Source organism: Carassius auratus, unplaced genomic scaffold, assembly GCF_003368295.1.
Source record: "Carassius auratus strain Wakin unplaced genomic scaffold, ASM336829v1 scaf_tig00032822, whole genome shotgun sequence".
NCBI classification, from domain to species: Eukaryota; Metazoa; Chordata; class Actinopteri; order Cypriniformes; family Cyprinidae; genus Carassius; species Carassius auratus.
The window spans coordinates 220150-247816 of NW_020526031.1; the positions used below are offsets into that span (position 1 = coordinate 220150).

General features: G+C 40.7%; 1 protein-coding gene across 1 annotated transcript in view; it reads left to right on the forward strand.

The window, feature by feature from the left end:
* Nucleotides 1-27375, forward strand: part of LOC113081017 (butyrophilin-like protein 2) — a 50828-nt gene extending 23453 nt beyond the window's left edge. The window contains exons 6-13 of the mRNA XM_026253080.1: nucleotides 118-250; nucleotides 2080-2166; nucleotides 25106-25201; nucleotides 25386-25460; nucleotides 25804-25917; nucleotides 26226-26360; nucleotides 26572-26650; nucleotides 27312-27375. Of these exons, the coding sequence (XP_026108865.1) occupies nucleotides 118-250; nucleotides 2080-2166; nucleotides 25106-25201; nucleotides 25386-25460; nucleotides 25804-25917; nucleotides 26226-26360; nucleotides 26572-26650; nucleotides 27312-27375 (783 nt within the window). The remainder of the gene's footprint in view (nucleotides 1-117; nucleotides 251-2079; nucleotides 2167-25105; nucleotides 25202-25385; nucleotides 25461-25803; nucleotides 25918-26225; nucleotides 26361-26571; nucleotides 26651-27311) is intronic.
* Nucleotides 27376-27667: the final 292 nt, after the last annotated feature.

Consider the following 27667-nt stretch of genomic DNA (forward strand, 5'->3'; position numbering starts at 1 on the left):
TCAAATGATCTGAAGGTGGAGTGGAGAAGAAAAGAGACTCTGGTTCATCTGTATCAGGACGGAGAGAGTCAAGCACAGGAGGATTATCAGAACAGGGCTCATTTCTTCACTGAGGAGATTCAACATGGAAACTTCTCCCTCCGTCTGGACGATCTGAGAGCTGAAGATGAGGGAGAATACACATGTACAGTTTACAGCAAACAGAGATCTGTGTTTTCAACTCAAGCAAGTTTGGAACCAAGACTACTTGGTAAGTGAACATACAGTGGTGGGTAAAGGTACTGGAAGTTATATCAATGTTGTGTTTTGCAAATTTAGCTGCTTCAGCTGTTGTGAAGAGTGATCAGATGCATTTTAATAATTGCTAAAAGCTTCACTGGCCAAAATAATAATAATAATAATAATTCACAAAAAATGTCAATTTCACAGTTTTTGACTCCATCAGAAAATGACCAGCTGACATTATTACACTAATCATATCATCAGCACACAGAAAGCGTGAACGAGTGCTAGTCTGATGAGCTGGTTCTGACTGGATTATAAGAGCAGACTGATTACTGTGAAAGGAGGGAAGAAGTACTTCCAGTTATTGTGTTTCTGTGCCAGCAATGGTTACTTCCAAAGACAAATGTGCAGGCATTGTCACTTTGCATCAAAACAGCCTCACAATCGCTGCACAGAATATCACACCTGAAATATCCATTGACTGGATCAAGATCTTCAAAGAGAGAGTCTCAGCTGCAGTGAAGAAGTCTTCAGGACGTCCCAGAGTGTCCAGGACCGTCTCGTCCTGAGGAGTCAGCGAGAGCATCTGCACACACAGTGAGGACAAGACTTCTGGACAACAGCTTCTGCAGGAAGGACAAGGATTGGACAGCAGAAGACTGGTGCAGTTATCTTCTCTGATGGAGCTCTCTTCAGACTGTTTGGGACATCTGGAAAATCACTTGTTCAGAGAAGAAAAGGTGAACTCTACTACGAGTCCTGTGTTGTGACAACAGTGAAGCATCCTGAGATCATCCATGTGTGGGGTGGCTTTTCAACCAAGAGAGCGTTGTCCAAAAACACTGCCAGGAATAAAGAATGACATCAAAACATCCTGCAAGAGCAACTCCTACTAAAACGATACATGAGCAGTTTGGTGATGATCCGTGCATCTTCCGGCACGATGGAGCACCATGTCACAGAGAAAGAGTGATAAAGAAGTGTCTCGAAGATCATTACAGTGAAACATTGGATCTGTGGCCAGGCAACTGCCCGGATCTCAATCCCAGAGAGAACCTGCGGTCAGTCCTCAGAAGACGAGTGGACGAGCAGAAGAACACAAACTGTGATCAACTCTGAGAACTAATAAGACAAGCATGCATCTCCATCAGTCAGGATCTGGGCCAGAAGATAATATCCAGCACTACAGAGCTAACTGCAGAGCTTATGAAGAACCAGGCTCAACACTGGAAGTATTGACTCATAATACACATTGAATGCTTCTGCCAATAATCATTGTTTTTCTGTATACTATAGAATCATGTGAAAGGATCATCTACAAATCCTGAAGCAGATTTATGTCACTGCCAAAACTTTTGTCAATGACTGTATAACGTCTTCTCACATGTCATTTCACCCCCTGAGTTTGTGTGTGTGTGTGTGTGTGTGTTCACTTATACAACTATTTTTATGAGAACCGGTTTGAGTTGTAGACCATGGGAGTGAGGACAAAGAGAATTAAATAATGTTTGGCTGGTCTACTCTCGGTTAGGGAAAAGAGCTAGGGATTGCATTGTGTCAATGAATGTCTTCACAAAGACTGTACAAACATTTGTGTGTGTGTGTGTGTGTGTGTGTGTGTGTGTGTGTGTGTCTTTGCAAATGCCACTGAATTGCTGAAAAAAGTTAATTTAGGGCATTTAGTAATGCACGTTTAAAAAGAGTGAACGACTTTGTTGCATTCCTCATTAGTAAGCTGCTTTGGATAAGCGAGTCTACTAAATGAATGAATGTAAATGTTATTAAATATTTAAATTCAAATCTCAATTTGCTCATTAAATTAATCTTAAATTATTTTCTCTGTTCTCTCTCTAGATTCAGTCCTCCATCTTCATCTGTTTCTAGTCGTCTGTCCAAATATGATCATGTTCTTTGCTTTTGTCTTCTGGGGTGTTTCTGAGGGTAAGTGTTTCTATTAATTACAGAATATATTAATTCATCTGAAGATTACACCATACCTACTTACATGACACTTTATGGATCAGTTCTGTTTTATATTCATTGTTATATTTTTAAGAAGGTCTGTCCTCAAAAGCTTCACAGCAGTGACTGAAGCAGCATGTGTTTAGGATAGATATTTCTGTTAATGCAGTGGCAGGAATAAAACTGTGAGTGTAGAGCTGCACGATTAATCGTTAAAAGATTGTGATCTCGATTCAGACACCCTCTTGATCTCATTTCTAAATGACAACAATTCCCAGAGTCTGTTAAACCTTTGGCAAAGTCTTACCGGATCATTGAGATCCATGTTCGCACTGCCGCTGACACAGAGGGAGCAGTTAGTGTGTTTGGTTAAGAAACATCTTCACAAACTGTGTTTTCAACTACACAGTATTATATCTGTCTTACTGTCATTCATATTATCACAGAAATACCGGGATAAAGTTTATGGTTCAGAAATAAACACTGATGTCTATATTGTAGCAATCAAAATAGAGCAAGTCCCCTTTTGAAAGTACTGCGATTCAAATAACATTTGTGTCGATTGCATTGTTTCACCACTAGGCGGCGATAAGTGACCTAAAAATATATTTGTCAATAGCCGTGTTTCCACTATCGAGCTAGGACCGGGCGAGCTAGTGCGTACCAGGGCCAGTCGCGTTTTCACTAGCCGCATTCCCACTGTTGGGCCAGTGCGAGCCAGGGCTTAAAGCGGGCCGGGCGGGGCTCATAGCCCCGGGCCAGTAGCACGAGTCCAGAGTAGCGCAGGGTTTCCACAGTGGAGCTTGAAGCACCGCTGCACGTCACTTAAACACGCCCTTTACACGCCTCTCAGAACAACGCCATGCAACCTCAAAATTTCACCATCAAATAGAAGTTATCAGAAAACTAAGAAATAAGTCACTGGAACATGCGCGATCACAAAACGAAGATGATAAAAGCGGCCGTTTGTTTGCATGCTTTGTTATATATTCAAATTCAAAAGCATCCATGTTTTACCTATAGAATAAGTGATACATTGATCATATTGTTTTAATTTATTAGGACTCAAAATTATTCACACATAAATACACTTATTTCTATTTTATTTATTTATTTTTAACGCTCATGAAAATAGCCTGCTTATTCAGTCTAGTCTGTTTCTGTTTATTAGCCACAGTAGCCGTCACATTTAAAATGAATGATAATATCTCTATTTTTATAAAAGCTCCCGAACAGAAAACATTATTAGGCTATATTCTTTTATGATGGGCAACGTGAGCTAAACTCTCGAGACGAGGCTTGTGACAGATAATATTAAGTTACTTAATAAATACATGACTGTGATAGAGAATAAGGAGCTGATGTCTGATTTCTTCAAGCGGTCATATTTTACCATGTTTACTATGGTAACAAGTTTAGCGTGCATATATTTTTCATCGCTTATAAATATTTATGCCTTGTTTTGTGATTATAATCCACATCAGATCAAGTTATTTCAAACAATCGCTGCTGACTGAAAGAGAGTTTTGAGCTCGACTTGTTTAAAAAAGCGTTTAATGCTGGTGTTAAAGCTGTTATCTTTCTGAAATGATCCTCAGCGCAGACTCTCTATTTTTATAAAATCTCCCAAACAAAAATAATTATTATATTTTGATGATATGCAACGTGGAGCTAAACTCACGAAACGAGACGACAGATAAAATGTTACTTAATAAATACACAGTTATAATAAAGAATAAGAAGCTGACATCTGATTTATCCAAGCGGTCATATTTAGGATGTTTACTATAGTAACGTTAATGTTTAGCGTGCATAGTCTTTTACATCGCTTATAAATATTTCTGCCTTGTTTAGTGATTATAATATACATCGAATCAAGTTATTTCAAACACTTGCTGCTAACTAAGAGTGAGTTTTGAGCTCAACTTATTTTAAAACGTCTTTAATGCTGGTGTTAAAGCTGTTATCTTTCTGAAATGATCCGCGCTGACACTCTCGAGAAACTCCGCCTTCGTTCATAACCCCTCCTCTAGTCCCAGCTGGCCCGCTTTGGCCCAAGGTTTTCGTCGGGCCAAAAAACCCTGGCCATTGGCCCCGAGGAAGCCCCGGCGAGGCACGATCAAGCCCTGGAAGTGACAGCTGGGGCTAGAGGAGGAGTATGAACAAAGGCTGAGTTTCTCAGCGTCTGGAGAGCGTCAGCGCGGATCATTTCAGAAAGATAACAGCTGTAACACCAGCATTAAAGACGTTTTAAAATAAGTTGAGCTCAAAACTCACTCTTAGATAGCAGCAAGTGTTTGAAATAACTTGATCTGATGTGGATTATCCCTTACGGAAATTAACCATGGTTTTACTACAAATAAAACCAAAAAACATGGTTACTGTAGTTAAACCATGGTAACCACAAATTAACCATGGTTTTGCTATATTTACCATAGTTTAACCATGGTATTTGTAGTAAATCTGTGGTTTTACAAATGGCAGTCAATACGCCAAAAAACCATAGGTTACTACAGTTTTACTATAATAAAACCATGGTTATTTTTCATAAGGGATGATCACTAAACAGGGCAGAAATATTTATAAGCGATGTAAAAGACTATGCACGCTAAACATTAACGTTACCATATAAACATGGTAAATATGACCGCTTGGATAAATCAGACGTCAGCTTCTTATTCTCTATCACAATTGTGTATTTATTAAGTAACATTTTATCTGTCGTCTCGTTTCGTGAGTTTAGCTCCATGTTGCATATCATCAAAATATAATAATGATTTTTGTTCGGGAGCTTTTATAAAAATAGAGATATTATCATTCATTCTAAATGTGACGGCTGTGGCTAATAAACAGAAACAGACTCGACTGAATAAGCAGACTATTTTCATAAGCGTTAAAAATAAATAAATAAAATAGAAATAAGTGTATTTATGTGTGATAAATTTTGAGTCCTGATAAATTAAATCAATATGATCAATGTATCACTTATTCTATAGTTAAAACATCGATGCTTTTGAATTTGAATACATAACAAAGCATGCGAACAAACCACCGCTTTTATCATGTTTGGTTTGTGATCGCGCATGTTCCAGAGTTTTCTGATAACTCCTCTTTGATGGTGAAATGATGAGGTTGCATGACGTTGTTCTGAGATGCGTGTAAAGGGCGTGTTTTAGTGACGTACAGCGGTGCTTCAAGCTCCACTGTGGAAACCCTGCACTATTCTGGCCTCGGTGCTTCTGGCCCGGGGCTATGAACCGCTTTAAGCCCTGGCTCGCACTGGCCCGACAGTGGAAATGCGGCTAATGAATGAATTTTTCATTCAAGAGAATCGTTCAAAAACCCAGATTCATCCAGTAATGAAACAAGTGAAATAGGTTTATAAAAGAGACGTTGAATCAGTGATTTAAACAACTTTTCCATCATTTTAATATAAAAAACTGGGGTATTTAATATAGTATATATACACTACCAGTCAAAAGTTTTTCTCAACAAACATTTATTATTATGTTGAAAACAGATGAGTATATTTTTTTCAGGTTTCTTTGATAGAAAGTTCAGAAGAACAAAATTTATGTAAAACAGAAATGTTTTGTTATAAATGTCTTTGTCACACTTGATCAATTTTAAGAAACCTTGCAAAATAAAAGTATTAATTTATATAATAATAATAATAATAATAATAATAATAAATGTTTCTTGAGCAGTAAATCATCATATTATTCTGATTTCTGGAGATCATGTGACACTGAAGACTGGAGGAATGATGCTGAAAATACAGCGGAGCATCACAGAAATACATTACACTTTAACACAGATTCCAATAGAAAGCAGTTATTTTACATTGTAAAAATATTTTACAATAATATTACAACTTTTGCTGTATTTTGGATAAAATAGATGTAGGCTTGGTGAGCAGAAGAGAATTATAAAAATTATTTTTATTTAGTTCAGAATCGTGGGAGAATCATCATCATCATCATCATCTGTTTTTATTTGGGCATCAGAATTCCACAAAATCAACATAGTAACAACTAACAATCATCAACACAACAGGCGAAACCAAAAAGGATACATGCGCAGATGATCAAGTACATTAAAACAAATAAATAAAACCGTGGATCTGATGCTCAAAAGGAGTAGGCAGAAGCTTAAGCTTATTGACGCCTACCCCCTTTTTTTTACATTTAAACCGTAGGTATCTACTATAATCGATAAGACAGTTGCCACATATTAGTGTTGTCCTATTCCAGTGACAGTACAATCAACAATATTAACTCACAATCATTCTGCTAATTCCAAAAGGAAGAATCTTCAATAAGTACAAAAAAAAACACACACAAAAAAAACTCGCTAGTCACCAATCTTTTAATTTGATCTTTTGTTCCTTACTTGTTATGAGTTCAATACATTTACTGGCCACAATTGTTTATAATTATAAATAGTTTAATTATATTATCTTGATTAACTTATATTATCTTTTTAGTTTGTCAGTCAAAAAAAAAATACAACATAAATAGATTGCTCTGCAGCTAATTCCATTTCTACACCTAGGGACATTCTTCTGTCCTGTACTTAGACAGTATAACTTGTTTATACTTTGATTTAAATTGATAAATGAATGGGCACTGCTTGAGTTGGGCTCTCAGGTTATTCCAGAGCCTGGCACCACACACAGACACACACATACTTTTCTTCGTCGTTCTGAAAGCCGGTACTTTAAAATGACCATAACCTCTCAAATTGTAACAGCTATCTCTTTTTATGAATAGTTTTTGAATATTTGCAGGTAGTAGGATCCAATTTGCTTTATACATTAATTGTGCAGTATAAAAAACGACTAAGTCCATGAATTTAAGCATATTACTTTGTAAAAACAGTATATTTGTATGTTCTTGGTATCCTACCTTATGAATAACTCTGATTGCTCGTTTTTGGAGAGTTACAAGGGAATGCAGGGAACTCTTATAATTATTACCCCAGACCTCAATTCCATACGTTAAGTATGACAAAATCAGACTGGAATACAATATATACAGCGCCTTGTAATTTAAAACGTACTTAGCTTTGTTTATGATTGCAATATTTTTTGATATCTTCCTTTGTATGTGTCCAATGTGTGATTTCCAGCTCAATTTGTTGTCTATTGTGATTCCCAAGAATTTAATTTCTGTTACTTTTTCTATTTCAATACCATTTATACGTATCAGTAGTTCCGGAGTTTCCTTATAATTGCCAAAAATAATCATTTTTGTTTTACTTAGATTGAGTGACAATTTGTTTAAATCCAGCCATGTTTTAAATTTGGCTAATTCCTGATTAACATCCTTTATAAGTCTATTATAGTTATCGTTGGAATAAAATAAGTTGGTATCATCAGCAAATAATACAATTTTTAATAAATCTGATACTTTAAATATATCATTAATATATAAGTTGAATAGCAAGGGAGCCAGTATAGACCCTTGAGGCAGCCCACAAACAATGCTCATACATTTTGATTCAGTGTCCCCCATTTTAACAAATTGTTGTCTCTCATCTAAATAGCTTTTAATCCAGTTCCCAGCTACTCCCCGAATACCGTATTTTTCTACTTTTTGTACAAGGATAGAATGATTGATGGTATCAAATGCTTTCCTTAGGTCTATAAAGATTCCAACAGCATGTTTTTTGCTGTCTACAGCACTGGTGATTTCTTCCACAGCATCAATAATAGCCATAGTGGTTGATCTTTTGGGTCTAAATCCATATTGCCTCTCGTTAATTAACTCATGCTTCGCAATAAATGTATCCAGTCTGCTATAGAACATTTTCTCCAATATTTTTGAGAATTGTGGCAGTAGAGAGACAGGCCTATAATTTGTAAATATATGTTTACTTCCATTTTTAAATAGTGGTAACACTTTTGCTATTTTCATTTTGTCTGGGAAAGTTCCAGTTTGGAAAGAGGCATTACATATATGTGTTAAGGGTTTCACAATATTATCAATTATTCTTTTTATTAATCTCATATTTATATCCAAATAGTCCATAGAGGATTTATTATTACATTTATTCACAATAGTTATGATTTCAGTCTCACTCACTTCAGAGAGGAAGATGGTTTGAGGGTTCCTTTCTATAGCTGAATCCACCATTATGTTATTACTGCTTGCTGGGATTTTTGCCGCTAATTCAGGACCAACATTTATAAAGAAATCATTAAACTTATTGACAATGTTTTTCATATTATAGTTTTCAGTGTCATTATCTATAAAATAGTCAGGGTATGCGTTGATTGAACGATTGTCTCTTAACAATTTGTTCAGTATATTCCAAATTCCTTTAATATTACTTTTATTCTCATTTAATTTATTTTCATAGTATAATTTCTTGCTATTTCGTACAATAGTTATCAGTTTATTCTTGTATACTTTATACCGTTCTTCAGATTCTTTTGTTTTTTGAATCATAAATTGTTTGTATAAATTATTTTTCTTTTTACATGCATTAAGTAGTCCTTGTGTTAACCATGGACACTTTAGTATTTGTTTCTCCCTCCTATATTGACGCACAGGGCAGTGTTTATTATATAGTGCACAAAATATTTCCAGGTAAGTATTGTAGGCCCTGTTCACATCATTCTCCTCAAGCACTTTGGTCCAATCCTGGTTAGCTAACTCACAATTTAAAGCAACAATAGTCTTTTCAGTTAGTACCCTTTTATATGTATTTTTTTGTGATTCATAGTTTTTTTCGTAGTTGTCATTGTACAATACAAATATTGGAAGGTGATCAGTTATGTCAGATATCATGAGTCCACTTACTTTGGTTTGATCTATTGCATTTGTAAAGATATTGTCAATAAGTGTTGCACTATGAGAGGTAATTCTACTGGGTCTGGAGATAGATGGGAAGAGGCTCATACTATACAAAGCATTCACAAATTCATCAGTGGCATGATGGTTGTCATGATTCATCAGATCAATATTGTAATCACCACAAATAAATAATATTTTATTCATGGTAGAGAATGTTCTCTCCATCCATTCTGTAAATAATTCAATGCTAGACCCCGGTGATCGATAAATACAACTAATTACAATATTTTTTTTTCCTTTCACAAATTATTTCAATTGTTACACATTCAAGTAAGTTATCAACTGATACTGACATTTTTTCAATCATTTTAAATTTTAGTTTATTGCTTACGTATATAGCTACCCCACCACCTGCTTTGTTTTTCCTGTTCACATGATTTAAGGTATAACCTTCCAATTCAAAATTGTCAATACCTTTTCTTTCATTAAACCATGTTTCTGATATTGCTACTATATTAAAGGGATTAATAAATTGTTGCAAATACTCTCTGATACTGCTGAAATTTGTGTACATGCTTCTGCTATTAAAATGAATTAATGATAGCTTCCCTTTGGTGTTAACAGCATTGAAATCATTATCAGAATAGTAGCGGCAGTCAATGTTAGTATCTGACAAAAACATAGTGTCAGGATCTATGTTATTCTCTGGGACATAATCACTGTGTTCAATGACCTCTTGTGGGTTGATCTGATCGGATGTTATTATATACATGAAGAGTGTTTTGATGTTACCTCTGAGATGTCACCCCCGTTTTCAGTCATATTTGGCTAGCTCCTCCACGCTTCTGACAACCAACACCTTTGCTTCCTCCGGTGGCCCATTTAGCTTAATGAAAATCTTGCAGTTCCTCACCCAAGTGCTCTGGACTTTATCTTGCTTTCTCAGGATCCTGGCTTTGCGTGCTATTTCCCCGTTCTTCCGTGTTAAGTGATCGTTCATGAAGACATTAGTCCCCTTTAGTTTTCGTCCTTGTTTCAGTAGATCAATCTTTTTCTTCCTGTTTGCGAACCTCATAATTACCGCTGGCGGATCGCTGTCTCTCCTCCGCGGGATCTGGTGGCAGGCCTCAATGTCATCCACGTCCAGCGTTATTCCCCTGGACTTTAGGAGGGTCGCCACCTGTTGTTCCACGGAGATTATGTCCTGCTCGTCAGGCTCTACACCGGTGTTGGCCACCGCTTTGGCATAAGACCGGGGCCTAATTTTCAGACCAGTCACGATAACATCATTCACTCTGGAAAACTGCTCCAGTTCATCCACCCTCCTTTCCAGGTCAGTGATTCTTTCTTCCTTTTTTGCGTTTTGCCTTCGCAGCTCCTTGACTTCCTCCATCAGATGTAGGAGTTGTTTTTGTTGCTCTTTAATGGCGCTGGTTTCACCTGATAAAAAATCAAGTGACTTCCTGATTTCTCCGATATCCTCAGTCATCGAGGTCTCTCTAGGTTGTTTGTGCAACTCTTTCATTGCGTTTAGCTCCTCTGTTAAGGAATCCAACGACTTTTTAATTTCGTCCATCTCTTTTTTAGGTGGCATAATGATGTGAATTTACATCAGGGATCCTCAAATTTTTAGCAACATCAGATGCACGCGCGTCCTGCCTGCCTGACCCTGAATCAACTGGACGAATCGTGATCTCTATATGAGACCAAAAAAATTATGATACTCACTTTATCCAGAATCGTGCAGCTCTATGTGAGTCTCTGTCCATGTGTCCAAAATCAGAAAAAACACTGAGCAAGAATGCTCCTCATGATAATAAATAAAATGGAGAAAAAAAGGTTTGCTCTATATAAATGGCAGGAGACTTTGTATGGTTTTCATCAATTTTACTTGGTAAAATTAAACTGGATTGATATCTGGTTGTATGTTAGTGTGAAATAAAGTCACACTCAGTATGTTCGGGGGGTCTCTGGAGACCCCACATTCAAATGAATGGGGAAAAAGATCAAATCAATACTTTTCTTTTTAATCTGTAAAATATAACTCACTACAATCACAGCAATGCGGACCACAAAACAGACGAAAATGTGGCAACCCTTCCACACGTTCACTATGCAGAACGATTACTCTCACACACCCCACTCCCAAAAATCACCCATAGACATCAACTGAAGATGATTTGTCAAAACACACACACAAGCTCCTTACAGCAGCACTGATTGTGATTGGCTGTCAGTGTTTTCATCAATCATCAACTGGGAAAAATCATTCTGATAATGATTCCAGTGATATCATATCTCTGTGCCTTTATCCTGATAGCTGTGGTGTGGACTCTGCTATTCTTTAATACTGAGAATGATTTGTAGAACTAAATCTTTATAGTATTCGTGTTTGGTGTGCTCTAGAACAGGGTCCCAAAACTCAGTCTTACTGAAGAACACTTCTACATTACGCTTCCCATCGAAGGGCCAGGTATAACTGTAAGACTGTACAAAAGTCACCACTTCTTAACATGTTTTTAAATGTTATTAAATAGTCTCTTTATTTGATTATTACTTATTTAAATGAATACAGTTAAGTATTGCATATGCATCTGCATAGATATGAAAAATATGTTATTGCTCTGTGTTATTTTAATATTAATCCTTTTAATTTATCAGGGTAAGAAATCTAAATTACTCCTTAAATCAAAGTAAATAATAAAAACAAGTATCATCAAAACACAGGGCATTACATTAACTTGGTTTAAAGCTTCTGTGTTACATTTATGGTAACAAATAATTGTGAGCTGCTAAGAATGTGTGACAGATATGGCATTAAAAAAACAAATGGTTTTCTGTTTCTATTTGGCATGAGATTTAAATTGACTTTGGTGTGCATATGATACACAATCAATGCTTGTAGTACAAAAACACAAAACAAAAAAAGAATTTGCAGTGAATGTATATAGTGCCAAAATAAATGCATAACCTACATTTACATTGGACCAAGATAGCGGCGCGAACACATCGCGAGGCTCAGCGTCTCTCCCGACAGGAGCTTTTGGATATCGGTGAGGACTTTACCAGCAGTTTTATCACCAATCTTCGACTCATCCCTGAGATCGCTAGAACACCCGAGGCTTCGCACTCTACCCGGCCGGGCGGAAGTGCTCGCAGGCGGCGTCGAGATCGTAAACAAAGGCGGGGGAAGCGCGGAGGTCTAAGAGCTAAGCTAAAGCTAACACCGCTCCGGCTCTCTTTACCCAGCATTTTCCTCGCTAATGTGCGGTCACTGGTGAACAAAATGGATGAGTTACGACTCCGCATCACCCACAGTAAGAGACTTCTGGACTGCAATGTCATGGTTTTCACAGAAACATGGCTACACAGCGACATACCCAACAATGCTATTGAGCTAGCAGGACGCTACACGCTCCGGGCAGATAGAACGGCAGATGACTCCGGCAAGACAAGAGGTGGTGGATTGTGCATTTATTTCAACAAAGCTTGGTGTACGAACACTGTCATTGTTGGGAGACACTGCTCAGCTAACCTAGAGTTTCTCATGGTTAAATGTAGACCTTTTTATCTGCCACGGGAGTTCACTTCCACCATAATAACCGCAGTCTATATTCCACCGGATGCTAATGCCAAGCTTGCTTTGAACGAACTTCATGCAGCCATTAGTAAACAACAGACTGCTCACCCGGAGGCTGCTTTTATTGTCGCGGGTGATTTTAATCACTGCAAATTAAAAACAGTACTCCCCAAATTTCACCAGCATGTTTCCTGCCACACCAGAGGAGACAAAACTTTGGATCATGTTTATACAAACATTAATGGAGCTTACATCGCGAGCCCCCTCCCCCACCTCGGACAGTCTGATCACCTTTCTTTGTTTCTCACCCCTCATCAACCGTGTGAAGCCATCAGTGAGGACCATCAAAGTGTGGCCAACTGGAGCTGACTCTTTACTTCAAGACAGGTTTCAACACACTGACTGGAGTATGTTTGCTTCACAGGCTGCCTGTGGCTCTCACACGGACATTGATATCTACACCTCCTCTGTACTGGATCACATCAACTCCACCATTGACAGTGTAACAACAGAAAAACAGATAACAACATACCCTAATCAGAAGCCATGGATGAACAAGGAGGTGAGACTTCTGCTGAAAGCCCGCAACACCGCTTTCAGGTCAGACGACGCTCAGGCCTACAGTAAATCCAGGGCTAATCTGAAAAGGGGCATCAAAAAGGCGAAGTACTGCTACAAGTTGTAGGTAGAGGAACACTTTTCCAACTCTGACCCCCGACGCATGTGGCAGGGCATCCAGATCATCAGTGACTACAAGTCAAGCAACTCCACACCAACAGTCACGGACGTCTCCTTCCTTAACGAGCTAAATGACTTTTATGCTCGCTTCAACAGCGACAGCAAGGAGACGGCCACCAAAATCTCTGCCTCTTCAGACCACCAACCTCTCAAACTCACCTCCACAGATGTCCACACTGCACTGAGCCGGATCAACGCACGCAAGGCTGCTGGCCCTGATGGCATTCTTGGACGTGTGCTTAGGGCATGTGCAGAGCAGCTTGCAGGGGTCTTCAAAGACATTTTCAACATGTCCCTCATCCAAGCAGCTGTGCCTACATGTTTTAAGTCCACATCCATTGTGCCAGTACCAAAACACTCCTCCCCAACGTGCCTCAATGACTATCGCCCCGTAGCACTCACACCCATCATTATGAAGTGCTTCGATCGACTGGTCCTAGCACATCTCAAAGACTGCCTCCCACCCACACTGGACCCACACCAATTTGCCTACCGCAGAAATAGGACCACGGAGGATGCAGTATGCACAGTGCTGCACTCTGCACTCACACACCTGGACCATAACAACACGTATGTAACACCTCCCTCTGCAACTGAATTATGGACTTTCTGACCAACAGGCCTCAGCATGTTCGGTCAGGCCACAACCACTCCACCACCATCACACTTAACACTGGCGTACCACAGGGCTGTGTGCTGAGCCCATTCCTCTACTCCCTTTACACCCACGACTGCAAGCCTGTGCATGGATCCAACTCCATCATTAAGTTTGCAGATGACACCACGGTGATTGGCCTCATCAGTGACAACGATGACACTGCCTACAGGGAAGAGGTACAGCACCTGGCCACATGGTGCGCTGACAATAACCTGCTCCTTAACACCAATAAGACCAAGGAGCTCATTGTGGACTTCAGGAAGAAGAAAGGAAGCACGCATGACCCCATCCACATTAACAGGATGGTTGTTGAACGTGTCTCCAGCTTCAAGTTCCTGGGAACCACCATCTCGGAGGACCTGTCCTGGACAACAAACACCTCCAGCCTCGTCAAAAAGGCTCACTAGCGCCTTTTCTTCCTCAGGACACTGAATAAGAACCAGCTGTCTTCAGCCATCCTGGTGAACTTTTACCGGTGTGCGATCGAGAGCATCCTGACCAGTTGCATCACAGTCTGGTATGGTAACTGCTCAGTGGCTGACCGCAAGGCACTGCTGAGGGTGGTGAAAACTGCCCAGCGCATCACAGGGACACCACTTCCTGCTCTTGAGGACATCCAGAGGAAACGCTGTCTACGTCGAGCTCGCAGCATTCTCAAGGACTCCTCTCATCCTGACCACGGCCTGTTTAACCTCCTCCCCTCCGGGAGGCGTTTCAGGAGCCTCCGAACAAGGACCACAAGATTCAGGAACAGCTTTTTCCCTAAAGCTGTCTCCTTGCTGAACTCTGCCCTCTGACACCCCTCAACACCCCCCACACCACACACATAGACTCCTCCCCCTCTTCAACACTCTGATTTATTATTTACTCACAACAAGCAAAAAGTAACTTGTTATTACTTGCACTACTGCCTGTTCATCCAGGAACACTGTATAATCCATTTGCACATTGAAATATTTTTTTCTATGCACTTTACTGTCCATTGCAATACTGTAAATTATGTTCATAGTTCTGCCTATAGTGTACATACACTTTTACATAGCCCATCTGTATAGTATGTTCATAGTACACCTATCTGTATATCGTGTTTATAGTATTTAATATCTGTAAATTATGTCCATAATACTTACCTGTATAGTTATTGTACATATTATAGACCTTTATTCTGTATTTACTGCTTATTGCACTTCTGGTTAGATGCTAACTGCATTTCGTTGCCTTGTACCTACATGTGCAGTGACAATAAAGTTGAATCTAATCTAATCTAATCTAATTTATCAAAAACTGTTTGCAATTCAATTCACATTTATTTGTGTAGCACTTTTCATTATACACTGTTATGAAGCAACTCCACAGTAAATTAATCTGTACATTACATTTAGTAGTTTAAAGCACTTTTAATAATGTTGTGTCAATTCATGGTTACAAGTTGTACTGAGCACTCCAGCCTAGATTCATCCAGGATACTTAGAGCACTCCCAAACTGAAGGGGGCAACCATACAACAATGACCGAAAAAGTGACAGGAGTTGGAACCAATTTCTCAGAAGCGCTCTTGGGACTATATTTACCGGCGCACCCACAGGGAGTGCATGGCATTGAAATGTTTGGTAAGAGCTCAGTTGGCCCTCTCAACCGTTCCTGGAAAAAGATACCCTAACCACAGCTCTTGATCATCCAAAGACGCAACTGGTAGGACAGTAATTAACTATTAGAGATCCTAAATAAATCTCAATACCACTTTCTCAAAGTAATAATAAATAGATGTTACTGAATCCTCAAACCAAACCAGACAAAGTAATTTAGATTAACCTAGGATCTCTAATAGTTAATTATTAAAATAGCAATCCCATAATTAAACTTATATAATTTAAACAATACACATGCTTAGAGTAACGTTACTTCTGCCAAGTTCTACATTCACATAATAAAGTCTTCGCTATTTAATTTAAATTGCACATTACAACCAAGCAAAAATCATATAGTCTGAACTCCACACATTCAAACACAATCACATTCTGTCCTACCAGTTGCGTCTTTGGATGATCAAGAGCTGTGGTTCGGGTATCTTTTTCCAGGAACGGGTGAGAGGGCCAACTGAGCTCTTACCAAACATTTCAATGCCATGCACTCCCTGTGGGTGCGCCGGTAAATATAGTCCCAAGAGCACTTCCGAGAAATTGGTTCCACCTCCTGTCACTTTTTCGGTCACTGTTGTATGGTTGCCCCCTTCAGTTTGGGAGTGCTCTAAGTATCCTGGGTGAATCTAGGCTGGAGTGCTCAGTACAACTTGTAACCATGAATTGACACAACACCTCCCACTTGACCTCCTGGTTCTTCAACCCAAGGAGGTCACACCAGTACTGTGATATGTTGGATTTAGTTACTCTATTTTTTGATCCTGTTGCTGCTGCTGTTCTTCTACTGGAAGCAGGACAACTATTCATTCGTCTGACATCCCTGTGAAGAACTGTTGCAGGTATCTTGGTTGAGTGTTTTTTCCCCTTTTTAGTGGGCTTCACAGTTGCAACTGGGTAGCTGGGGAAGGATCGGAGATATACATCCCTCACAATTCCCTTTCTGTCAGTATTGACGTCAATAACTCTGGCAAGCCTGAACTGACCTCTCAAGGCATTCTGGTCAGCCAGCCAGATGACATCTCCAATTGCCACATTCCTGTGAGCTGTGTGCCACTTAGTCCGAACAAACAGGTTTGGTCCGGCTAACTGGCTCCATTTCCTCCAAAACCGGTCAACTTCAGCTTGGATGGTTCTTAATCTCTTGTAAGAGTAGCCTTCAAAGTCAAAGGTCCCTGGATCTCCTCTGGGTCCAGTTCTTCCAAGCAGAAGTGAATTTGGGCTAATGTATTCTACACAGTCCTCCCGGCTTTGATTCCTGGCATCAATAGGTCGTTCATTGGCGAGGTTGGAAGCCATATAAAGGAAAGTCTGAAACTCACCCCATGTGAAGACTCCATTACCCCCCAGATTGTGCAAAGCCCGCTTCACAGTCCGGACAGCAGCTTCAGCAGCTCCGTTCCTGTGAGGTGAGTCTGCTGGATGGATCCTCCAGTTCCATTCTGTGCCATGCTTGGAGGCTTCATACTCAAGCTTTGATTTCTCCAGTCGGCCCAAAAACATGTAGAGCTCTTTGAGGGCAGGTCTGGCTCTGACAAAGTTCTTTCCAGGATCCGACCACAATTTCCTCGGATGTCCTCTCAGTGCTGTAAATCTTTAGTAGGCTAACAGGAAGCCTTCAGCTGACTGGTCACTGACAAGGTCTGTGTGCATAGCTCTAGACGCCATGCAACAGAAGACAATTCCCCACACTTTGAGTTTCACCTTCTTTCTCTCCTCATCCTTCACTTCGTAAGGTCCAAATAAGTCCACTGTCGTGTACTCAAATGGATTGGCTGATGTTATTCGTTCCGATGGGAGGTCACTCATAATCTGTTGGCACCTTCGGGCCCTAAGTCTCCTGCATGTCACACAATTATCAACGATCTTCTGAGCTAATTTCCAGCCTCTTACCACCTATGCTTTCCTTCTCATCCAGAGGAGTGTGCCTGCGATTTCTTCATGATTTGCCTTGTGGGCTTCTTGAGCTAGAAGAGTGGATACCCAGGATGTGCAGGGCAAGATTGGTACTGCAGTTTTTTCTTCATTAAAGATTTGGAATCTTCCTCCACAGATCAAAAGTCCAGTGCTTTCCTCTTTGACCACAGCAAGTCTGCTGAGTGTGGTGTCTGGCAAGGTTACCTCCTTTTGAGCTGCAAGGAAGAGATCCCTGAGTGCATCTTCACACTCCATGATGGTAAGTGTAGCTTCCTTGACTCTGGACTTAATAATAATAATAATAATAATAATACATTATATTTATAATGCACTTTTCATCAGAGATCTCAAAGTGCTACAGGGTTAAAACAAAACAAAAAGATAAGCAGTTCTTTAATAATAATAATCTAAAAGGGACCAAAAGCTTTGCTAAAAAGAAATGTCTTGAGGCCTTTTTTAAAACAATCAGTAGATTGTGGAGCCCTCAAGGAGTCAGGGAGGCCATTCCACAGATGCGGGGCAGCAGTACAAAAGGCCCTGTCTCCCATTGTCCTCAGTCTGGTTCTGGGTATGTGGAGGAGGTTTGAGTGAGTGGAACGGAGGGAACGGGTTGTGGTTTGTGGGTTGATAAGTTCTTTTAGGTAGGAGGGGGCATGTCCATGGATGCATTGATGTGTGAGGAGTGAAACCTTGTACTCAATCCTGGTGGAGATGGGAAGCCAGTGGAGTGAGTGAAGAATGGGGGTAATGTGCTCATTTCCGCACTCTCATCAGGATCCTAGCTGCAGAGTTTTGGATGTATTGAAGCCTCTGCAGACTCTTTCCAGGAATCCCAATGAGAAGTGCATTGCAGTAGTCCAGTCTGGAGGAGACAAAGGCATGAACCAGTTTTTCGGCATCTGAAAAGGTGAGAATGGGCCGGAGTTTGGAGATGTTACGGAGGTGGTAGAAAGAGGTCTTGCATAAGTGATTTATATGAGCTTCAAAAGTGAGTTGGGAGTCAATTTTTACACCAAGATTAGTTACTGTTGATGAGAGGGGAATGTTGGTGCCAGAAAAGGTGATACTGGTTATGGATGATGATTTGATTTGGTGAGGAGTGCCAATCAAGATGGCTTCGGTTTTGGAGCTATTTAGTTGAAGGAAGTTGTGCTCCATCCATACCTTTATCTCCTCCAGACAGGTACTGAGTTTTGATGGGGATGACTGTGAGGGTGTGGATTCAGCTGTGGCATGTACATAGAGCTGTATGTCATCGGCATAGCAGTGGAATGAGATTTTGTGACGGCTGATGATTTGGCCAAGGGGGGTGAGGTAGAGAATGAAGAGGATGGGGCCAAGGACTGACCCCTGGGGGACACCGCAAGTAACTGTGTGTGGATATGATTTGGAGTGGCCCAGGGAGATGTATTCTGTCCGGTTTGTGAGGTTTGTGAGGTTTGTGGTGTGAGCTCTTGATCTCAAGAGCTGAAGGAATCTCCTTCCTCTTTGACTTGCCTGTGGTTGAGGTCTTGGCCAGCATTTCTATCCACTTTGTGGCAGCTCTCCACACCCAAGCAATGACTCTCATCAACCTGGTTAAACTGCTGAACTTACTGATGTTAAGGATTTTCCCCACTGAAGAACCAGAAGGTGGCCTCCGGACTTGGATTTGGTGCCCTTTTCTGCTAGGGCTGCTTTGCAGGTCCTTGTTTTGGTCAGAGGTTGGAGACATTTGCATTGCAGTGGCAGGTGGAGCATGTTGGTGTTTTTCAACCTGTGCTCGGGTCAGTGCTGCTGTAAAACATTTCCTTTGGAGCTTGTTTATACCTTCTTTGGCATCTGCAGCGACATCTTTGGCTGACTTTGTCGGCCACTCCTCCACTGGTCGTTTCAGAAACTCTGGGCCATTTTGCCACACAGAGTTCTCTTTAAGGTCTTCTGGGGTTGCTCCTCTTGTTGTGAGGTCAGCAATGTTTTGTTCACCTGGAATCCATCTCCAGTCTTCAACTGATGTGGATTTCTGGATCTCTCCTTCTCTGTTCGCAAAAAAGGTCTGGTACCCATAACTGTCCCTTTGGATTGCACCCAGCACAGTTTGACTGTCCAACAGATGGATCCAACGATCAACTTGCATCCGACTGTGCTTTTCAATGTATTTCCTGAGTCTTGCAGCGAACACAGCACCACAGACCTCAGCCTTCACTGGTTCTCCCTTTTGGTCAAGTGGTGTGAGCTTGGCTTTGGACTCAACAAGCCGGACCAGGATGCCTTGCTCAGTCTCCCACCTGAAGTATGCAACAGCTCCATAGCTCTGGTCGCTCCCATCTGAGAATGTTATTTCCCAGGGTTCTCCAATCCTTTTGACTGGTGTTAGGCTTCTATGGAAGGTAATTTGGTTGAGGCGTGTGTATTCCTCAAAAAGGTGGATGGCTTCTTCTCTAAGTCTTTCAGACAGAGGTGTGTCCCATGTGTCTCGTGTTAGAGTTTTGCCTCCAGCTTCTTGAAATGCCTTTCTGACTAGAATGGCTCCTTTCTGTTTGGCCGGTGTTGCAAGGCCTATTGGGTCATACAAACTAGCTACTTGGCTAAGCAATTGTCTTCTAGTCAGTGGGTTTGGAGTTTTTCTTCTTACTTCTTCTCCGACAAGATTTTGGCTGATTCTCATCTTCTTTTTTTCTCTTTGAGAATTTTATCGAGGTCATAAGATACAGTTTGTCTGGTTCAACCAGGTAACCAGCTCCAAGGGCTTTGTTGTCTCCTTCATTCATTTGGTTGGGGAGAATGAGGACTTCATCTGACGATGCTGGATGTTCGGATGTAGACGTCTGCCTCCCACTTTGGCCTGATCGGACCCACGGCTTGAGGAAGAATCCACCTGCCTTCAGAATTTCTTCGACTCCTTTGGTGGTTTCATCTAGCTTTTCCAGGTCATTATGGGATGTCAGGATATCATCTACATAGGAATCCTCTTCAATGACTCTCCGTTCCTCTTTCAGATGAGTGAACATTGGCAGCTTTGCTGTCTCTCTCATGGCCAGTTGTGCAATGCACCCTGCTGGTCGATCGCCAATGTTGACCCTGGTGATGGCATATTCCTCAATTTCTTCATCTTCACTGTTTCTCCAGAGAAATCGATGGAGGTGCATCTCCAGGTCTTCAAGCCACACAGAATTGTACATCTTCTTGATGTCGTCGAGGGCAGCATGGACTCCTCTCCTGAACCTTAGTAGCACTGCTCGGATGGGATTAAGTACATCAGGCCCTTTCAGGAGAAGGTCATTCATGCTGATTCCTCTAAACTTCTGGCTGCTGTTCCATACCAGTCGGACAGGTGTTGTTACAGAGTGTGGGTTTGGCGCCACCAAATGACTGACGTACCATACTGGTCCTTTCCAGTCAGCAATGGTCTCTCCAGTGAGTTTCTTTGCTGCCTTCCTTTCCACCATCTCGTGGACTTGAGTTGTGTATGCTGCACGCCACTCTGGTTCTTTCTTGAGCTGTTTCTCCATCTTCAGAAATGTGGCTTCCACTGCGCTTCTGTTGTTGGGGAGGGAACTTGGATCCTCAATCCAGGGGTATTTTGCGTCCCAATGAGGCTCCTGACTATGCGCATCTGACTTCATATAACTGAGGCCTTGCCTGATCATCTCAAGCTCCCTTTCTTCACTCAGAGTCATGTCTTTGCCTCCTGGTTGACAGTTACCACACCGGCATCCTCCACACATGGGTTCGCAGGCCGCACCAATGCTGTCCCACTTCCACCAGTCCAAGAACTCTCTGCCAATAACAGTGGTTTTGGTTTCAGCTCTAGATTCCTGCATCCCAGCAATTTCTTGATACTTCACTGCTGTGATTCTCATCGATCGTGCAAAGTGAGTCTCAGAATTGTGCAAGGCCATATCCACTACTTCACAAAGGTCTGGATGTGCTCCGCCAACGGTCTTTCCTAAAGGGCTTTCCCACAGGACAAGATCTCCTACTACCTTTACTCTCTGTGGAGCAAGTCTTCCTTCACGGTGGCTTATGAGAAGCTCCACGTGTTCTGGTCTGTGAAGATCTTCCAGGTTGGAATCGGGGAAGAACTTCTTGAGTTGCTGCGCTTTGATTACTCTGTGAACTTTTGCAATCTCATCCAACCCATAACAGATCAGCTCATGAGCTTTCTCCGTGCCTCTAGGTGTCTTGACTCTTACCTTGAGTAAGTATCTTTTAGTCTTTACCTTCATGGCCATACCTCCAACTCCATGGATGACAAGTGTGATCTTTTCACTTTGAAGCTTCAGTCTCCTGGCAGCTATATGAGTGATGTAGTTGGTATCTGATGCTAAGTCAATGAGAGTTCCAATTTTCTGTCCTGCGTTGGTGGTTACTACGAGAAGCATAAGAATAACTGGTAACTCACGTGTGCTTGAGTCCATCACTCCAGGAAGGCTTCTTCCAGTGCAGTGTGATTTAGCAGCCATATTGGTGAAGGCTCTCCTGAATTTTTCTGCCATATCCGGGGTAAGCTCAGATATTAATTCCTCTTGCTCCTCTGTGAACGTTTGCCTCCTAGTGCTGGGTTTTCCCACTTTCACAGATTCTTTCCCCTTGAATCCTCCTTTCAGGCAGAGAAAGAAATGGTGATCTGAAGAGCTTCCTCTCCTGCAGTCTCTGTTCCTGCACAGGTATGCGTCCGTACATTCATCATCCTCTGCATGACATCTGAGGCATCTTCTGCATGCTCCCAGCCTTTCGACAGCATTCAGTTTCTCACCAGGCTTTAGTTCTTTGAACTGCTTACAAAAGAATATCTTCTCACAGTGCTTTTAATCTTACCACTGGTTGTGGAACTGCTGTTGGTTGAGGCTCTGGACCTCTTCTTTCCTCTTCTGCAATTTTTTGTGCAGTGAGGAATTCTGCTCTTCTGGCCTCGAGGTTTCTGCCAAATATTCTCAGGTCTTTTAACCTGCCTTTCCAGTGTGCTGTCTGATCATGTGAGATCCATTTTTCCCAGTCTTTCAGGCTTACAGTTGCATCATGAATTAGCTTCCTCACTCTTTCCAGCTGCAGTTCATAGCCATCTCTATTGATAGCAGTGATGGGGCTTGTTTGGGCTCTGTCACAGGCTTTTCCCGCTTCTTGGATTGCAAAGTCTACCTCCTCTTTACCATATCTTGACCAGAGGTTGGATTGAACTGCTTTACAGATTTCACCCAGTCTCATGTCGCACTCTTCCATTGTCCTTTCAAGCTCAGCCTGCTGGTGCTTGTCGAGCTTGACTTCTTTACCTTCCTCAGTTCCCGCTTCAGCCAGTAGGCCAGCCCTGTAGTCATCATTTGAATCACTAACATACCTTGCCAGGGAACTGAGCTTGCTGAACTCCTCTTGTAGTTCATCCTTAATCATACCATCTGCAGCTCTGCTCAGGTAGTTTGCTTGCTTGGTGAAAGCAGATTTAGCTAAGGTCCGCTCTTGCTTCAGTTGCTTGACTGTTTTCCCAAGAGTTTCCTGTGCCATGGTGAAGAGTTTCCAGTCAATTCTTCCTTTGCCGTGGACAGCTTGACTTCAGGCCTTTGATCCTTGTTCTCACTGCCACGCTGGTTATCAACTGTCCTTCAGATGTGATTTATTTGACTACTGTGTAATCTAAAACACCTTCAGACAGCATCCAGTACAAAACAGGAGCAAGCTAGCCTTTAAGCCTAAGAAACTTTTTTTTTTTTGGTTGTACGTGAGTACTGTTATCTCTGCCAAATCTGCTTCTTTTTATTTTCATAATACATTGTTGACACGTGCAAGGCATGTACATTCAGACTACTACTGTTATGCTATATAAATACTGATTTAGTTAGCATACATGACAATGTATGTTTCTTCCAGTAGATGCCCACACTCCAGGATGTGTTCATTAAAGATCATTTACGAGTGCAGGCACATGATGTCTGATCGATAGAAAGCGTGTCTGTTTTCTGTGAGAGTGAATGAATGTGAATCCACCTGTGAGCAGAGAGACACAGGCAATACATGCTCTGGACATTTGGCATTAAAATTACTCCATAGAAACCGCTTCAAATGAACTTTTAAAACGAGCAGAAAGTCGTGTCTGAAAGCTGCGATCGATTCTTTAATTGGTTAAAGGATTGGAGAATATTGTGTTTCTCTATTGGTGCTGGAGCACTGATGAGGTCCACACTAACTCCTCTGAGCTAACCGCTGTGGATCATGTGAGGCGAGCCAGAATACACCCAGGGTTCTTGAGTTTGACACGTGTGTCCTAGAGCCAGCTGGTGACTGTAGCTAAAATTCCATGTTTTTCTTTTATATCATCTATTTTAAAAGAGTTTGTTTTCAAATAGAGGGAACAATCTGGCATTGAACTTTGGCACATTGACCATGTTATAAACTCATTTTATCATTTCATCTGATTCCATTTTAGTTTGACCTAGAATTTAGGTTGAAAAGGCAAACTGGTTTTATGCCTGTTTCTAATTAGTACTATATGTACTTAACCCTGGACGCAGATTAGCGGTATCATAAGCCTTCACTTAATCTACTTGAGGAAATAATTTCAGAGTAAATCACAATAAAATAAAATTAAACAACTTATTATTTGTCAGGTAAATATGTATTATGCCAATTACATAGCCATTTCATAGATATCAATATCAATACAAGACATCAAATTCTCAAAGATGAATCTGAAAGTAAAAGATGCATACCTGTGAAAAATACACAGTATGAAGAGTGTGGACACACTTCCTGTTATGGGCTCAATCTGGCTACAGAATCGCCCTGATCCTCTCGCTGCAATCGTTTAAATACCTCAGACCAAGACGAACATCCCCCGAGATGGAGACAGGAACTGACCATTGGAATTTGCATTAACTCCGGTCCCAAGCCTGGGTGGCTTTACAACTCAATGGGAACGGGGGTAATTTACATGGAGGACCCTAGGAAAGGACACTCCCATCACAGTAATCAAGATATCTCTTGACTCTTCAGATCTGTATTATCTTCTAATCTACTTTTGTGAGATTGAGACCATTGTACCAGTTGCACTGAGACATTTCCAATGATACAGGACATGAGTGTTAGTTCACTTGCATTGACATTTTCATGTAATCATTTTGAGTAGAAGGAAGAATGGGTGAAGGGATCTAAAATGAAACAAATGGCCAGAAGGGAAGGAGGTCTCCTGTTCCTCCACTCGATGGGGTGCCTAGAAGATGCCCGTGTATGTTTGTATTGTCTGTTTCTCAGGAGATCAAAGTATCTCAGGTTCTCTCATCATTACCAAGGTTCAGCCAGTTCCTGTGAGACAGCTAAAGAGGGCTGTGGTGTACTGTAACCCAGAAACATTGATCAGCTGATACAGATGCATTGAGAGATGCTCCAGAATGAGTTTGATAAGCAGCCGCTGAACTTCTCCCCCCTGACCTGTCAATCACTGCTCATTCAGTAAAATAAGAACTGCTTTGTTTGTATCATTAGTTCAGTCAGATTGTGTTTGTTAAACGGTGATGAAACCACATGTAATCACTGCACAAATGTTCACAATCTTGTGTATTATCAGTGTGTCAGTGAATATCTCTGATTTCTGATTATTAATATCTCTTTTGTTTCAGGATCTGTGAGTGAGACGGTGTGTTGTTGTGCTCTTTATTTCCTGAGACCTCTCCTGTTGCTCTGGGCAGCTCCGTTTATTAAAGATTTGTTTTCAGGTATGATTAATATTGCTCTGTTTATCAGCGGAGATGAAAGAATGAATCATAATACCCAGATGCCTGGACTTTATATCATCTCTGTGTGAGAGATTCAATAAAACATGAAATAGTGTGATTTGTGTTTGATAGTGTCGGTTCATGTGATATTGTGACTGTTATTACTGTCTCTTCTGTTTTACAGTCCAGATTAAAACATGGATTCAGAAATACAGTTATGTGGCAGAATATGCTGTTTTCTCACTGGTTATGTATTCAGGTAAACAATACAAATATCAGTCAACCACAATTATGAAATTAAGAAAAACGGTGGTTGTCATTGTAATTCTGAATGATCTGTATCAAATCTAAATCATCAGTATGACATGAATCATAACGCATGCAGAAACATGAAGCAGCTCATACATGAAGCGTGATGTGTGTTAGTACCTGTGAAAATCTGCATTCAATTTTATTAAAGGACTTCATATGATTGTGTTTTAGAGACAGACTGAAGCTCAGATCATAACAGATAAACTGATTTAGATGAAAACAGTTCAAGTATTCTTCTGTCATGTGCAGTATTTACAGTTTGATTGTGATCATCTCTTCTTGTCTTCCAGCTCTTTTCGCTAGTGCTTGGGAAAGGTTTCTGAATTATGCTGTATTTAGTAAAGTGATGATGATAGGGCTGTTTGTGATCGTGTTTGTGTGCTGCCTCTGCAAAATCACTTACAGTAAGTATTTCTGATCTGATCCTACACTTCAGAGTATTAGTAGAAACAGCACATATTCAGCCTTTAAGTAAATATAATACTGTGCAGTTTTATTAGAAAAATGCAGAACCTTTTATGATATTATTATTTTATATGACTTCATCAGATTTATTGATATGTTCATAATATAAAGATAATATATATGTTTGTAAAAACGTCTGTTGATAATTTTGTTCTGTGTTATTGTGAATTGTGTGATGATAAAACTCATTATAATGATTCAAAACTGAATCAAATCAGATATTAATGATCCGATCTGTTTCTTCTAGTTTTAGTTTCAGAGGTCTGGAAGAAAACTGGACGGATATTTGAAATATTTGATCTTGTGGCTGATATGACCTTTCGCATTCTGCCCACTTTACAATTCATCCTCCTCTTCTACACGTTTGGATCCACCAGAGGAGGTGAATTCATATTCATAATGATTTTGGGTCATTTGTGGTCATTGTATTGACATTTTATTTGTATTTATTTTTTTAATTGACATTTGAATTCTTCTCTATTGACACATTAAAACACTGATTACTGACTGAGCCTGCTGTTGGTTATGATGTGCTGTAATCTGCTGATGAATGATAATATCCAGCATTAATATAACTCCTCTCCTGTGTTTAGGGTTGATCATGGTTGTGATTTTACCAGTCTTACTGATGATGATGACAAATGACAGATGGCTTTATAGATGCAGACGTGGGCTCGGCTGTGAGTATCTGCTGAATTATGATCTGATCTCTGATGAACTACAGCAGTGTCTCTGTCTTATTAATATTAATCATTGTGTCTCTGTCTTATTATATTAATCCTCAGTGTTTGCAGAAACACAGTAATAATTAAATGTAAGAATCCCATAGAAATGCAGTAATGAAGACGGAGCTCCTGGTTTTCTGGTTGACGATGTTTTTGATTTGATAAATTTCGGAGGTTTTTTCTCAGAGTCTTACAGTCTGAATCAAACCATCTGTCAGTGTACAGTTTCTTTTTCTGTGGTTTAATAATTGTCATATCACTTCTTTGTGCTGTCTTATAGAATGTACTGTATATCTTTCACTGCTTGATTAATGCCGAATTGATTTCCAGGGTATTTGTAAAGAATGCAGTGTTAATGTAATTAGATTTGAATGAGATAATTGTGTGCATTTGATTGTTTGTGTAGTGTTTCAGACTGCTGTATATAGAGGGTGATCTGGCTGTGGTCTGAGAACGGTCTCAAGGGTTTGACTGTGAATGCTCTCAGAGAGAAAAGCTCTAGATCTGTGTCTGCTGCTCCCCAGAGCTGAGCTGTAGGTGAAGCGACCGAGCGATGTAGAGAGACAGATCCTGACAGTCTCCCATGAGAGTTCACTGTCTGATCACAGATCTGTCTGCGAGGATGAGAAGGGAACATCTGTTATTGCCAGCAATGAATCTGCTGCCTTCTGATTCTAATTTGTCAGCGGTTCTAGAATTGAAGTCCCCCAGAAGCAGCACCTTTCTCTGGGCCTGGAAATGGCTGATTTCTTGCTCTAAGTTTCTGAGGTTTCTTCTTGGAAATAGAGAGACTCAAGGGGTGGTATGTGTATGGCACAGAGGAAGACAGGCTGAGAGGTTGATATGAGGTCTCTTTTAATTTTCAGTCACATGTGGTACTGGTCTCTTTTGTCTAATTCTATGGACCGGTCAGATTTAGTCCAGATGATCACCCCTCCTGAGTCTCTTCCCTGTGTGGTGGATC